This window comes from Phocoena phocoena, chromosome 6 (genome assembly GCF_963924675.1).
Source record: "Phocoena phocoena chromosome 6, mPhoPho1.1, whole genome shotgun sequence".
Taxonomy (NCBI): Eukaryota; Metazoa; Chordata; class Mammalia; order Artiodactyla; family Phocoenidae; genus Phocoena; species Phocoena phocoena.
In genome coordinates this window covers 7,318,354-7,334,600 of record NC_089224.1, presented here as the reverse complement: position 1 = coordinate 7,334,600, position 16,247 = coordinate 7,318,354, and the positions used below count along the sequence as shown (strand labels likewise).

At 39.1% G+C, this 16,247-nt stretch overlaps 1 protein-coding gene across 1 annotated transcript in view; it reads left to right on the top strand.

Moving 5' to 3' along the window:
* The window catches only part of LOC136124510 (peptidyl-prolyl cis-trans isomerase FKBP4-like), a 51,158-nt gene extending 50,698 nt beyond the window's left edge, over window positions 1-460 (top strand). The window contains 1 exon segment of the mRNA XM_065879243.1: window positions 3-460. Within this exon segment, the coding sequence (XP_065735315.1) occupies window positions 3-460 (458 nt within the window).
* Window positions 461-16,247: the final 15,787 nt, after the last annotated feature.

Genomic DNA, 16,247 nt, shown 5'->3' with positions numbered 1-16,247 from the left:
CCATCTGAAGCTGCAAGCCTTCTCTGCTGCCGCTGAAAATTGTAACAAGGCCCTGGAACCGGACAGCAACCATGAGAAGGGCCTCTTCCGCCAGGGAGAGGCCCAGCAGGCGGTGAACGACTTCGACTTGGCACGGGCTGACTTCCAGAAGGTCCTGCAGCTCTACCCCAACCACAGAGCTGCCAAGGCCCAGCAGCGGATCCGCAAGGAGCTCGAATGGGAGAAGAAGCTCTATGACAACATATTTGAGAGGCTAGCTGGGGAGGAGAGCAAGGCCAAGGCCACGGTCGCTGCAGGAGACCAGCCCGCTGACACGGAGGTGAAGGACGGGCAGAAGAACCATGTGGCAGGGGGCCAGCCTCAGGTGGAGGCAGAAGTGTGGCCTTGCCCAGCCCGGCTCCCGGCTGCCTGCCCCGCTTCTCCCTACCCTACTCCACCCTGTTGGTTCTGTAAAAACTGAAGAATTTTGAGTGAATTAGACCTTTATTTTTCTAAAAACCCAAAACCAAAAAAGGCACCCCCAAAGAAAGAACGTGTATCCTTAAGTGTGAAAATATTGAAGAAAGAAACCTGATGTTGATGGTAACAGATTCAGTGTATACATTGAATTCAGTAAGAGTCCATGAATCCATATATATATTAATTAATTAATTAAAACTAAACAAATGCGAGGTGGGGGAGGAAGTCTTACTCCTTTAGAATATCAACTGGTAAATATGGGAGGAACGATAGAAAAATCACCATTTTGCAACCATTATAATAAAAATTGATTTAAGCAGAAGCTATCGATGAATGCTTAGAGTAGGTGAAAGTTTGGGGAATAAAGGATATTTCCATTGCCTTAAAATATTTATTTTCAAATTATATATTAATTAGCCAAGGAGGAAATAGTGACTTGACGGTGGAGAAACCTGGCAGAACCATCACAGCCATATTGATTGCAGCCAACACCACCAATAATGGAACAAATGACATCGAGTGCCTCTTGATATGATGCCCTGAGCAGGATATAATGTCACATCTGTTTGCTTTTACAACATGTATAACCTGAATCTCATCAGAGGAAACCTCAGGGAAACTCAAATTGATGGCCGTTCTACAAATAATAGGTGCTCTTTGAAACTGCCAGCATTACGAGAGAAAAAGGAAGACTGATGGGTGTTATTCCAGATAAAAGGACACTTAAGACACATGACAATTAAGTGTAATTCATAACTCTGAGTATCTTAGGCTGGGAAAAAACAGTTAGCTGTTATACGACATTACGGGGATAGTGGATAAAATTCAAATATGGGCTCTGGACAAACAAGCACTCTTATGTATCCTGGCAATAGGACAGCTGTGATTAAAAAAGAAAATAGACTTTTAATATCCTAGAGGAATCTATAATGTAGGAAATCCAGAAATAGATAAGAGTAATTAACTTTGAAAAATTAAAAGGATGGACTGGGGCAGAGGAATAAAAGCCCCAAATACTGTATATTTGATTTTGAAGTTCAGATCTTTTTTCCATTTCAATGAAAAAATCTCATAACGAGATTCAAAGATTGAGAAATCAAATCCTTGTTAATAGTCTTTGTTTTGAAAGTCTTTAAAGTTGGTTTTCGTATTGAACTGTCAGGAAGTTAACTAGCTACCCATCACCTTCAGACACAGTAGCTCTGTTTACACGACCACTGCCAATACATGAGTCACAGGATCAGACCATAACATGCCCACAGCTTGTCTTATTTAACTCATCGCTTCAGGGAACACATGGGGAAAAATACACTCTGTACAGGCCAACCATTTTAGCACAAACGCAAAATTGCACAAAACAGAAAAAGTTGCATTTCTTAAGTAGTCTGACTAGCAAATTCCATGGTTCTATGCAAGTCTGGACCATGTTTTTGAAAGAAATGCTTTTGCAGAAATTTTGTTTCTCCTTCATGCGGAGCCTGAAAAAGCTGGCAAACTGCCAAACCAGAAGTTCTGAAGACTCGAAATGCAACCTGCGTCATTTGTATTGATTGTAATCCATAGCATGTGTGCATGTGGTCATGCCGGTGATTCATAGATAACACCGTGAATCATAATTAAAACTGGAAAAGTAGGCTTTGATAAAATATGATTTAATCAAATGCAAAGATCACATTTTAGCAACCTGGTATTGTCCTCTACTTAATGTGTTTCCTTTCTCCCCCTCCACTCCTTCCCCTCTTCCTCTCTCTCCTTTTTATTCTACCAAAGCTCACACTGGGGACTTCCCTGGTGGCGCAGTGGCTAAGAACCCGCCTTCCAGTGCAGGGGATACGGGATCAATCCCTGGTCCGGGAAGATCCCACATGCCACAGAGCAACTAAGCCTGCATGCCACAACTACGGAACCCACGCGCCTAGAGCCCATGCTCCACAACAAGAGAAGCGGCCGCAATGAGAAGCCCACGCACCGCAATGAAGAGTAGCCCCCGCTCGCTACAGCTAGAGAAAGCCTGCGTGCAGCAACGAAGACCCAACGCAGCCATAAATAAATAAATAAATTTATTAAAAAAAAAAACTCGCATTGGTTTCAGTTTTCAGCCAAAGTTTGAAGGTTAAATGTTACATACCTTGAGAAAAGCTTTTGCCATGTCACCAGTTATTTCAAGGCAATTTTAGATAAGAATCCAAAATTAAGTATGACCTATGGGTATTGTGACATTTACCTGGGAAAAAATGCAAACATAGAAGTGTTTTGACAGGGCTCCCCACTTTATGAAAATCTAGACCCTTCTAATTTGTCAAGGAGGTGGAGGACTATTAAAAGTGTTTGTCTAGGGGGCTTCCCTGGTGGCGCAGTGGTTGAGAGTCCGCCTGCCGATGCAGGGGACGCGGGTTCGTGCCCTGGTCTGGGAGGATCCCACATGCCGCGGAGCGGCTGGGCCCGTGAGCCATGGCCGCTGAGTCTGTGCGACCGGAGCCTGTGGTCCGCAATGGGAGAGGCCACAACGGTGAGAGGCCCGCGTACCAGAAAAAAAAAAAAAAAAAGTGTCTAAATTACGGAAAGGACCAATTTAGTGGTCTTGCTAAAAAAGAAATGAAAATGTTATAATAAAGTCAAAACCTTTCATCATTTTTTAAAAAATTAACTTCTCTCCTAAAATTAAAGTTGTTTTCCTTTCTTTTCTTCTCCAAAGATTGGGTTTAGTTCAGGTTCTGGAAAGAACTTTGTGGTTTACTTTAGGTTAAATAAGCTGAAAATTCACTAGATGTCAGCATAAAATCTTTTAACGAAACATTTTGCATAGGAACATATTTTTAATTTCCATAAATCTAATCTACTAAAGTCTAAAAGCCAGCTCAGAGTTTTTCTTGGCAGATTCGTACAGAGAAAAAGGAAAGCAATGAGTTTGTTTTCTTGTGCCTGTATAAATGCACCACCCCTGCACAGCACATCGTAAAGCCTGTTACATCTGAGCAACACAATTAGTAATTGTAATGACATTTATGTCTGATGAATGAAAATATGTTCCTGCTACTGCAAAATAAGCGAACTCATGTGCATACAGCTTACTGTGTATGTGAAGCAAGTCCAACACAAGAAACACGATCTTCTTGTTCTGGAAGAATAAACAGAAAATAAATAAACATAGAACAAAATAAAAAGTAATTAAATACTTTCTCATTAGAAATGAATATATAACAATAAATATAAAAGAAAACACTATGCAAGAAAAATACTTCTTTACTCAACCACATCCTCTAGGCAATATTGTGAGAAATGTCCCCACTAAACCCAAGAAAGAGACTGAAGTAAATGAAGTATTACTGCGCATTTCCTGTGTGTTGATTCAGTAAAGGTGTATTAAATTCCACATAAAGTTTAAAGTGGCACCGTCCCTGCATTCCTGGAGCTCTCATGGTACAGGAGAGAGACATACACACTCATAACACACTTGCGTAAGTAAGTACCACAGCTGAGGTGTGGTCTGGGTCCAATGCGATCACCGAAGTGGAAATCTCATCTTGCCTGGAGATACCACAGAATATTTCATGAAGGAGGTACATTTTAGCTGAGTAACAAATGACTACAAGGAACTCCCTGGACAGTTGCAAGGAGAACACTTGCAAAGGTGTGGAAGAGAAAAAGAGCATACAATATTTTGGAAAGCTAAATGTTTCAGCAGAGCTGGAGTATGAAAGGGAGAAGTTAACAATTTACCCATTATATTAAGGGTATTTAGGGGCCACTGAAATACTTTCATTGATTTTTTTGCTATCAAAAAGTAGTTCACATTCATTAATAAATGTTTTTAAACGGGGAAAACATAAAGAAGAAAATTAAGTCTACTTTACATCCTATTGGTAAATAATCATGTGACTTGACACACATTTTATGCCACAGCCCCGCTTCTAAATATCTTGTCCACTTATTTTCCACAACAACAAATTCTCTCAGTTTTGGTTCCTTCAGGTTGATTCAATTTTCCCTAGACTTTGCAGAGATTTCTTTGATTTTGTGGTACGTAGTTGCCGTTTTCTTCTCTTGGCACTAATAAACATAGTTTTCTTTTTCCGTTATTGTTTTCTCCTCTTGTTTTCCTTCTAACAGATTGATCAGTTGTTGAGAAGGGTTTTTAGAAGTTTGCTCGTAGAAGCAGTTGTGCTGGAAATCCAGAGCAAATTTTCTAGTTTTCGTTCAGAGTAAGTACATGTAAGTGGCACTGCTGGGCTAACAAGTACTGTTTAAAGGTGTCTGGTTCACAGGGCAAATTGTTTCTGGAGAAATAACAATTTTCATTCCCATTAGTAATGGATGAATGCTATTTTCTGGCATTCTTACTAACACTGAGTGTCATCTTTTTTTTTTTTTTGCGGTACGTGGGCCTCTCACTGTTGTGGCCTCTCCCGTTGCGGAGCACAGGCTCCGGACGCACAGGCTCAGTGGCCATGGCTCACGGGCCCAGCCGCTCTGCAGCATGTGGGATCCTCCCAGACCGGGGCACGAACCCGTGTCCCCTGCATCGGCAGGCAGACTCTCAACCACTGCGCCACCAGGGAAGCCCTGAGTGTCATCTTTAATCTTTGCAAACAGCTGAGGGATTTAAAAGAGCCATGCGATAAAATCGGGATTGCCCTTTATTCCTATCGCTTTTCCTGCAGTGTGTGGGACAGATAGGAGATGCGGGAGTGTGGTGCCTTTGTAGTCAGGAAGACAATTTCTTATCTAAAATTGTCAAGATTAGTGAAATAATCTAGATGAGAAATTAACCAAGGAAGTGACAAGAAGAAGAAGAAATAAGGAAATGGATATGAGAGATAATAAGAAAGTACAAATACTGTAACCAAGAACATGTTGCTAAGGGAGAGATGAAAAATCATTCTGATAATGACCGTTATCTATAAGACATGCTACACACATGGGCGCATATAAATCTCACAACAAATTTAGGAAATAAGTGTTATTATTCTGATCGTTCAGATTTGTAAAATAGGTTAAAGTACACATTTAGAAAGTTGCTTTGTAAGGATCCCACTCGTGACTAATCCACACTCCCTCCACAGCACACTGTACTACACTAGCTTCTGAAATGCTGCCTACTTTGCTAACGTGAACATCTTGGTGTTGAAAGAAATTTCTAGCTCTGTCTCCACATCCCTGGAAGTGCCTTCCTTTCCTTAGATTTCAGGCCAGTTTGTCACCCTGCTCTCTCAGTTTTATGATGCACTCAAAAACCACGTATCACTTGTACAGTTTTGTCTTTCTTGTTGTTAGGGTAGGAGTGATGCTCTTTCCAGCTTTCTACATCCTGAGCAGAAGCTAACGTCTCTCCATTCATTTTCAGCCTCTGTGACCCTTCAAGGCTCTTAACATGTCTACTTCCACCCCCCTATCACTTACCTCTCCTTATATACTTTCCACCTCTTTATCTATGCGGGATGCCTTCTGGGAGAGTTCCTTGGACTAATTTTCCTTGTCACGAATTCATTTCTTATTAATTCAGTCCACTCCCCTATCCCAATTCCTGCTCTTTTCCAAAGATTCCACAATTTTCTTCTTTTTATTTATTTTTGTTGTTTTTCCATTGGACAATTTTCTTCTTTATTTGTAATCTTACCCGTGGAGTATGGCAGATGTGAGAAGGAATGATAAAGACCTGCTTGGAGTACCACTGGCCTGCCTAGAGTTCCCTAGCCCAGCGGGCTCTGGCTTTCCTGCTTTGTAAGCAGTTAAACAGGCAACCATCCACCTCCAGAGCAATGGTAGGACATAAAAGACCTGGACTCTCAATCTTATCCTATTATCCATGGTGCCAGGTCCTCTGCTGTCCTGGGCTTCAATTTCAGTCACACACGAGGCATATATGCCTTCCCAGATGAATACTCTTTGATTTTATATTACATTTTCACCCTCTCACTTTTGTGGCATCTTGAGAGTTGGGTTCAGGAAAGGAGATGATTGCCCTGGTTTATTCACCATCTAATGTGAAATACTTTTATTATTTTTTTCATGAGAAGGCATTTTATTTTAAATAGAGCAGTGTGTACATGTCAGTCCCAAGCTCCCAATCTATCCCTCCTCCCCACTTATCCCCCCCGGCAACCATAAGTTTCTTCTCTAAGTCTATGAATCTGTTTCTGTTTTGTAAATAAGTTCAGCTGCATCATTTTTTTTTAGATTCCCCATATAAGAGATATCATATATTTGTCTTTCTCTGTCTGACTTACTTCACTTAATATGATAATCTCCAGGTCCATCCATGTTGCTGAAAATGGCATTATTTCATTCTTTTTAATGGCTGAGTAATATTACATTATATATATATATATATATATATATATATATATATCTCACATCTTCTTTATCTATTCATCTGTTGGTGGACACTTAGGTTGCTTCCATGTCCTGACTATTGTAAATAGTGCTGCAATGAATATTGGGGTGCATGTGTCTTTTTGAATTGTGGTTTTCTCTGGATATATGCCCTGTAGTGGGATTGCTGGATCATCTGGTAGCTCTATTTTTAGTTTTTTAAGGAACCTCCATACTGTTCTCCATAGTGGCTGCACCAATTTACATTCCCACCAACAGTGTAGGAGTGTTCCCTTTTCTCCACAACCTCTCCAGCATTTATTGTTTGCAGATTTTTTGATGATGGCCTTTCTGACTGGTGTGATATCTCATTGCAGTTTTGATTTGCATCTCTCTAATAATTAGCGATGTTGAGCATCTTTTCATGTGCCTCTTGGCCACCTGTATGTCTTCTTTGGAAAAATATCTCTTTTAAGTTTTCTGCCCATTTTTTGATTGGGTTGTTTGTTTTTTTGATATTGAGCTGCATGAGCTGTTTGTAAATTTTGGAGACTAATCCCTTGTTTGTCACATCGTTTGCAAGTATTTTCTCCCATTCTGTGGGTTGTCCTTTTGTTTTGTTTATGGTATCCTTTGCTGTGCAAAAGCTTTTGAGTTTAATTAGGTTGAATACTAATTAATTTAATACTAAGTTTAATTACAATTGAGATAATTGAGGTTAATACTTTTAATTAACAATGAACAAGGCACTTTTGTTGAACACCAAAAAAATATTTCAGAATATAGCTTTTTACATTTCAAAAATATACATAGTGGCTCAGTTTAGCACCCAAATGTCAGAGGAAAATGTAGCTTTAAAATCCAGTCCCAGCAGTAATTAAGTGATTTTGATAAAGCAACATAAAACTTCTGGCAGCCTACCCAGGAAGACAATTTCTATCACATCAGTATGTAGCAAAAGACCACAGCAGCAAGCAAAATACCTAGTCATGTTCATCTTTGCCTTGGCTTTAAGGCTAATAATGAAAGGCTTTATGAACAACAACAAAAAATTGGTAGTGATTTGGAATTTCGATGTTGATTACATTTGGTAATCAAATGAGTGAATACCGATATATTGTTAGGAACCAATCTGACACTTTAATTCTACATTAAAATTTTACCTTATTATTTCTTCTTTCCAAGTTTTTCAAATATAACTAGCAAGTCAGACATTTGACTTACTTTTTGTTAAAACAAAAAAACTCATTTCATATACGAGAATATGTAAAATCAAGCCAGTATAAGTCAATGCTCCCTTTACTGACAATTTATTTGGAGTCAAACCAGCTCTATCAGAAGTAGCAGCAGGAAAACGTGTTCCAATGCATCCAAGACTCAAAATGGCAGCTGGGTTTACCCTCTATCCTTTGGGAAATATTAATTTCCTACAATATGTAAAAACTCATTGCAGATAATTATATTCCCAGAGAAACTAAAATATTGTATTCCAAGACTTTCCAAGGTAAATTGCGATGTATACTTTTAGGGAAAATAAAATGTTTTTGAGTTTAGTTTTAAGTGGAAAGGATGAAATTGAGATCTTTCCCCATAACGTTTCACAAGTACCACATCTGTCCAGCTCACCAAAGACAGGGGAGCCCAAGTCATTCATCCGATGTTCAGTCAACCAGGCAGACTCCAAAATCAGAAAACCTGATTAGAAAAAAATTCAAGTTGTTTTACAAGTTGTTTAGTTACAAGTGCAGTAAAATTTAAATCTTGACTATTTATACTAACAAATAAGTGACCAGATTACAAATTATAGAAAAATCATAGTTACATAAACATGGATTAGATCCTTTCAAAGGGAAACCCTAGATTCCTGACCAGACCCCAACTGTGGTGTGATGTGAGAACCCCCAATTCTTTACTAAAACACTGTGAACTCAAGAACTGGAGGACAGCCTTATTAAGCTAAACTGACCTGTTTTTTGACAAATGATCACCTCTAATCCTGATGCTTGATTTGTGGGACTGAATTTTTTAACCACCATATTTTACATATACCAGTATCCATACACTTCTAAAAGCAGAGTCTCTGATGTACTGTAAATTAGAAGCTGAGTTCACATCTTCAGGCGCACTTTCAGTGAATTATGAGACTAGAAATGAACTTCAAAGTTCATCTAGTTCTGTGCCCTTGGTCATGTCTCAGTGAGGACTGCTAAGATAAAAGGAGGTCTATTTCTTAGCTTTTTACTCAAATAAGTCTGATTCAAACATAATATCACCTTAATTTCAGAAACTTTTAAAGTAACTTCACAAATATTTTAAGTGAAAGCTTAAATAATGAACAAAAATTAGCCAAGTGAAAGTAAAATATACTGTAATTTTATTTCTACATTTAATTATTGGACAGTATTAGCCTTTTACAAAATGTAAAATAATATTCTTATATTTAAAAATTAATTTAAGAAAAATAAGAATATATAGTTTTTTAACATTTAAAATATCTATATTTTATTGTTAAAATAATCACAATTAAAAATGTGATATGTATATGTCTAAATTAGACCATAACAAAAATTATACACTTTAGAATTAAAAACTGGGGTATAAATAAAAATTTAAATTAAAAAGCTGGGGTATAGGTGTAAAAGTATAGCTTTAAATAAAAATTGGACCAAAATGTACATACCATGTTGTATCCTGTTTGCTTCACTTAGATGATATTATGAACATTTTCTGTGTTAAAAAATATTTACATACAATATCATTCAGTGGCTGTAAGTAGACCATTTAATGTATACACCATAATTTACTTAACCAAATCCTTTATTATTGGTCATTTAGATATTTTTCATGTTTACTTGCTGTAAAGATTTCTTCTGTTGTACATTCTATATTTAAGTAGCTGCCTATAACCTTAATAATTTATTTAGAATGATTTTGAAATAAAGGAATTACTAGGGCAGAGTGTATTTTTTAAGCATTTGATATCATTTTTGCCTAAGAACAAGTAATAGAAATTAATCCAACTTCATTTATCAAATTCTATGATCATCTACCACAAAAAAGATTTCTGAAGAGTATGGACATAGGAGAGCCCCAGTTTGACAGAGCAAATAATAGGAAATAGCATTCTAGCTTTTATTTGGAGAGTTTTGACTTAATGTCACTCCTACCAAGTAGAAAAAAAGCCACTTCAATACACACCGTGTTTTCTTCCCCTAAATTTGTTTCCTTCCTTATAAAGAAATTACCACTTGATGAGGGCAAGACAACCAAGAAGAATGAGACCCATTTGATCTGATTGTTTTTAAGCCTCTTAAATGCCAAGTCTATGAGTTATCTGACGAAGGATTGAAAGGATATGAAAATTGAAGATATTTTCTTTGGAAGTGCATTTGACCTTATGAACCAATGCTTTCTTAGCTATTTTCCTGTCACTCTTTATCTTTACACACTCACTTTCTCCTATTGCTCCCCATCCGTTTCCACTGAAATCAGAGAAGTCTGATTGAGAAGTAGTTATGTCTTTAGTCTCATATACACAATTATAAATTAAATCATTTGCACTTGCTATTTGCTTCAGCATATTTTCATAGGCAGGGAAAAAGAGGAACCTACAGAAAGAAAGTTTTGAAAAACTAAACTGATTCACTGGACTAGAGGGCTGGGAAGTTTTTTTCTAAGGAGCCAAATAGAAAATATTTTTATCTTTGAAGTCCATAAAGTCTTTGTTACAACTACTAAAGTGTGCCCCAGCCATAGTCAAGACAGACACAAATGGGTGAAGCTGTGTTCTAATAAAACTTTATTAACAAAAACAGGTGGTGGGCTGATTTGTTTACCCTATCTGCACTAAACTCTCTTTCCATTTCAAACTTTCCAAAAACTTAATCACAACAGTTTCCATTATTGGACTAGCAACCATTTTCATTTTTCATTTTCTTTTCTGGAATGATTCTCGCAAATTTATCTATAGGAAGAGAAAAGAAAATGTGGACGAAATGAGAGTGACATTCGTCTCTCTTTTCTTTTCCAATGATCCTCATAAGAGCTCTCTGTGATTTTTATGCACCTTGTATCAGAGCTGATTTGTGTTTGCTCACATGGAAAGTCTTCACCAACTGCATATCCTGGTGGAATTTGTCACCTCTTGAGATCATCAATGGTGGCCCCTGACTTTCCAGTCTGAATCGCCACATAGTTCCAAAATCTCTGAATTGATTCAACCTGGAGAGTCATTGAGGTTTCTGGTCCCATTGGGAGGCAGGGTCTGTCCAAGTACAGCATAAGCCTGGCCCTTTGTAGGCTCAACAGTGATACCCTATGTTATTCTGATGCAACACTTTGTGTGTGGTAGCAATTATATCTCATGTTTTTCTAGACCTGCCAGAAATGGGTCAAGGCTAATTTTGCTCTCATTAGTGTAACATATCTAACTAGTTGATACCACAGACTTCTTTACTTGACCCAGAATAAGAAATTTGCTTTGCCGCCTCTAGCTGTTTAACATAATCCTCAATACTTTTCCTCAGAAAGTTGAAGACTTTCACCACGAAATGCGTAACAAATGGATGGCTATGCTCCAAAATGTCCAATTTCAAACATCTTGTCAACAGTGAAATCCAAACAAAGTTTATATTAAGGACATTACGAGCCAAAATAAATTTCATGCCGAACTTAAATGTTCTACAATGTTTGACAGGTAATGGAAACTGCTTGAAAATAGAATACTGTTGTCATACTTAGCATGATTTCCCGATGTTTGATTTTACCCACATGTTAGAAAATCACATATATTTCAGAATATAAAGATTTGAACATTTTTCTTCAATTACACTGGTGTCTTCCACCACTCACTTTCTACTGATTGTTTTGTGTAAGTATGAAGCATGTTTGAGCATCTCCTCCATTAAAAGTTAAAAAAATTGCTAACGGCACACTCCCTTCCAGCTATCCCCCTATCTCTCTTCCTGTTCAACTAAGCGTCTTATAACAGTTATGTATTTTAATCCCCAATCCCTGGTATCCCACTGCAATCCAGCTTTCTTCCCTACTGAAACCACTACTGTCAAGGTGAGTGGCAAATTTCTTTTGACAGATCTGCTGGGGACTTTTCACCACTTGTGAACCATTCCTTTCTTGAAACACTTTCTTCCATTGATTTCCATAATCCTAACCTCTTTTCCTTTCAGATATTTTTTAAAGGTCCTCTTCTCACGCTTGCCCTTTAAATATGAATCATTTCCTCACGGTTTAGTCCTAGCGAGGCCACCTTCTCTGCTTGCTCTGCACAGGCACTCCTGGTGATTTTTATCAACTCCATGGTTATAAGTCTCAAATCTTTGTGCCCGGTTTCTCTCTGAAGCCTCCCAGCTGTGTGCATACCTGCCTAGTGGACACTGCAACTTTGCTGGCTTCTGGGCATTTTAAGCTCAATGTATCCCAAACTGAACTCCATCATCCTCACCTTTTCTCCAACCAGCTTCTTCCTATGTGTTCCCCACTGCCCACGCCAGAAACTTCAGAGTCTCCTTTGACTCTTTTCTGTCCTTCATTCCCACGTTTGGTCAAAAATCAAATCTTGTTTAACCTACTTTCTAATCATTTTTAGACTTTTCTCTTTTCCCAACGGCCCCACTCCCGTCCGATTTCAAGTCATCCTAGCTACTCACTTGGCTTACTGAAACTGTCTGACTTGCTTACCTCTATCCTTTCTCCTAGGTCTTTCTCAAAAAGAAGCCCAAGTACCTGGATGAGTTTCTGTGATCCTTTGAATCCTAATTTATAACACTTCAATGGTTTTTCTGATGCTCGTAAGAGCTCAGAGATGGCTCACAACACCCTTCCTCTCTGTTTAGTCTCCTTTTTTTGTCACTCACCTCACACACCAAGCACATCCATGTTGAACCGTATCAAAAGCATCCATAGCATAATTCTTTTACCATCTCTCCCCTCTTCCAGAAATATTCTTAGCTATCTTCATTGCCTGGTTAGCATTTGTTCACCTTTTAAGTTTCGGCTTATGTATCATTTACACCAGAAATTCTTTTCTGACCTAATCCAATCCCTCAGACTGGCTAGCTATTTCTTCCAAGCACCCTCATGGCGTTGCTGTCTCTAAAATTGCAACTCATACTTTATATTACTACCTGTTTGATTTTTTAAAAATTTTCCTAGTGAACTGTAAGGTCCATGTGGTCAGGAAACATTTTTATCTTGTTTAAGAAGTATGAATAGGGCTTCCCTGGTGACGCAGTGGTTGGGAGCCCGCCTGCCGATGCACGGGGCGTGGGTTCGCGCCCCAGTCCGGGAGGATCCCACGTGCCGCGGAGCGGCTGGGCCCGTGGGCCATGGCCGCTGGGCCTGCGCGTCCGGAGCCTGTGCTCCGCAATGGGAGGGGCCACAGCAGTGAGAGGCCCGCGTACCGCAAAAAAAAAAAAAAAAAAAAAAAAGAAGTATGAATAAAAAATAATGGCTGGATAAACTGATATGCTCTCTGTCCTCGTAAAGCTAATAGTTTAATAGAAGAAACAGATATTCAGCAAATAAACAGATTAAATAAATAATAACACGTGATTGAGGAAAGTTCTATCAAGTAAAATTGAGTGCTTTGAAACACAGAGTCCTGGAACCACTGAAGCATATAATCAGAGAGTGGCATGATATGGCATCATTTAAAATTTTTTTGAATCATTCTTTCTGAATGAAGAAAATACATGAAGAAAAAAAGTAACGGCCATGACCAGGAGTTATGGTATGGATGAAAACACTTGAGAGTTTGGAGGATTCACTGCTTATGTCTTCAGTATTCACTTAAGGCAATCATGGGATTACATAATTCTTCACCAGTGTGGTGGCCCAGGGTTGTTGCTTGGGTGTAGCGGGCGATGAGTAACTAACCAGATCATTGAAAGATGGTATTTTGTCAGGAAATTCATTCCCAACATCAGAGCCCATTTCTAATTAAAGCATTCTAGGCATACGGCCTGTACCTCCTTGGAAGTTCAAGTTCACTTGGATAAGAATCCTTCCCATTTCTCCCCTGAGGCCTTCTTTATTTTTTTCCCAGCCTCATAAGTTTATTGTGAGAATAAAATCATATAATGCACTGAGAACCGTGCCTGGCCCACGGAAAGGACTGAGTGAAGGTTAGCTGTCGTTGACCTGGCTGGTCTGGAGGCGACTGCTGTTGCTATTAGAGGTACAGGTGACGGAGTCCAGAGGCACCACGCCTGAAACGGTTTCTTTCTTCTCTGACCTGCTCTCCCATTTGTCCACACACTCATTCTCATTCTCGGTCGTACTGGTTCCCAATTTGTGGAACAGAGACTTGTCGCTCTCCTTCAGCATTTTCTCGTGAACTTTGGTCTCGTACTCAGGCTGGTCCTCGTTAGATAAATGAACGGACTGATCTTCCCACAACCTCTATACTGTCCACCTACTCATCAGCACCACCTCCACCATCTAATTTCCAGACACGGTGAAGATGTAAATGAATTCCTTCTGCCCCAGCTTAATGGCCGGTGATGTCTCTTTCCCATCTATATGGTTTATGTTGGAAATTTTTCTCTCCTGAATATCTAGCACTCGGATGGCAGTGGGTTTGGATTTGCATTCTCCCTTTATTGAGGTCACTCAGCCTAAGACATTTATCCTCTTTTCTTTTCTCTCCTTTCCTCTTCTCTTCTAATTCACAGAGAGGCAGCAAACACATTAGACTTCTAAACAGTCATCCTAATACACAGCAGGTGAGAGAAAATCAAAGACTTTCCTGCAGGAGCTGAGAGCACTTATAATACCCAGTGTCAGACTGACCATTCTTTATAACCTTAACCAGCTAGTGGAAATTATCTGATTCTAACTTCACTAGCTATATGGCTTGAAAAATTATAGTGTCAATTCCTAATTATGTATGGCCAGAAGCTCATCTTAGACAATATGGTGTTTATGTTGTTTATAAGAACATCTTGAAAAGATAAATCTGTTTGGTAAATTAAACTTTCTTAGCTGAGCTTCTCCAACCCAATAAGTAAATGACTACAGACATCTCAGGGAACTTTATCAAATGACACTGTCACTCACACCCTGGCTTCTGAGCTTCATCCTTGTCTTTGATTATAAGTTTCCTCAAACTCTCTTGCAAATTTTTCATTTGTTACAATGATAAAGTAAACGAGGCTTTCCTGTAATGAATTTAACTTTACAATTTGTTCCTGGAATTAATCGTTGATTAAAAGGCTTGTTGTGATCTTTGTAAGTCCTTTAGTGTTTCATTATTATAGAAACTTAGGAAACATTTATCAAAGAGTTCTTGTGCTTTAGGAATCATTCCATGCCAGGTTTGAATATGTCAATAATGCTTAATAAAAAATGTGCAATCTCATAACCAACAAACGACCAGTGTTTACACTATCCATCCGCCTTTTAACTCCACCTGTAACTCCTATACAATCAGATCCAAGTCTCCTGCAGCAATAAACAATCTTGACTCAGACCTCCAATTTTATAGCCTAACAGTTCACGCTCTTCATCAAAACCTATGAACCCTCAAGGGCTTATCCAGCCGGGTGTTTTAGAAGAAAAAGTTGCATTTCTCCCTTAGAAGAATTCTCATATCAGCCACTAAGAATACATTTTGTTACTGGAATATTTTGGGTGACTAGTAATCATATGTGCCACTTTGACTATCCAATAGAGACTTAAAATCCTAGTGACACATTTCATACTGATAGGAAACCATCCTTCCGATTATCCAAATCCCAAAGTAAAGTTTCATTTGCCCCATTTCTGAGTTCATTCCTCAGGCTTAGGCTCAGATCAGGTTAAAAATTAATCTTTCCTTAGCCAAGAACTTGCACAGCTAATGCTTGCAGTACTGACTCACGTATTTAAAGTCATGCACAAAAATGGCAGAGTGCGTGCTGTTACGCCATAGAGGGAAGGAATCCGGGGCAGAGTGTGTGCCATCCCTGCCTCTGGCCATGACGTGAAAACTGGGCTTCACAGCTCTACAGCTCAGAAGAGTCCCAGGTCTGGCATCACAATGGAGGGAAAGCCGTGGACAGCTCTCTGCCGGTTCTCGTGATCCCCACGCTCCCACGGAGAGACTTGGCTTTCTCGGAGCCCTCCTCTTCGAACTGTTTCCCCAGATCCCTTCATGGTCACTCTTTCTCCTCCATCAACCTTTATTCAGATCACACCTTCTCAACGAGACCCACACGGACACCCTGTGAACATTTACGTCCCATCCTATCCGCCCCTGCATCCCAACCTCTCTTACTCCGCTCTCCTCTCTTCTTTTTTCATACTCCTAAGTATGTCAATTGGAACAATTATATTCCCCATTCTTGGGTGTTATGGCAGCTACAATCTCAGAATATCAAGGCAGAGAGAGAGGGTGCATTGTTCTGGGCGATATGGAGGTAAGGCCAGCTTCTTTCGTTTATACCATGTCTTCAGGCAATTACTTTCTTGGAAGATAA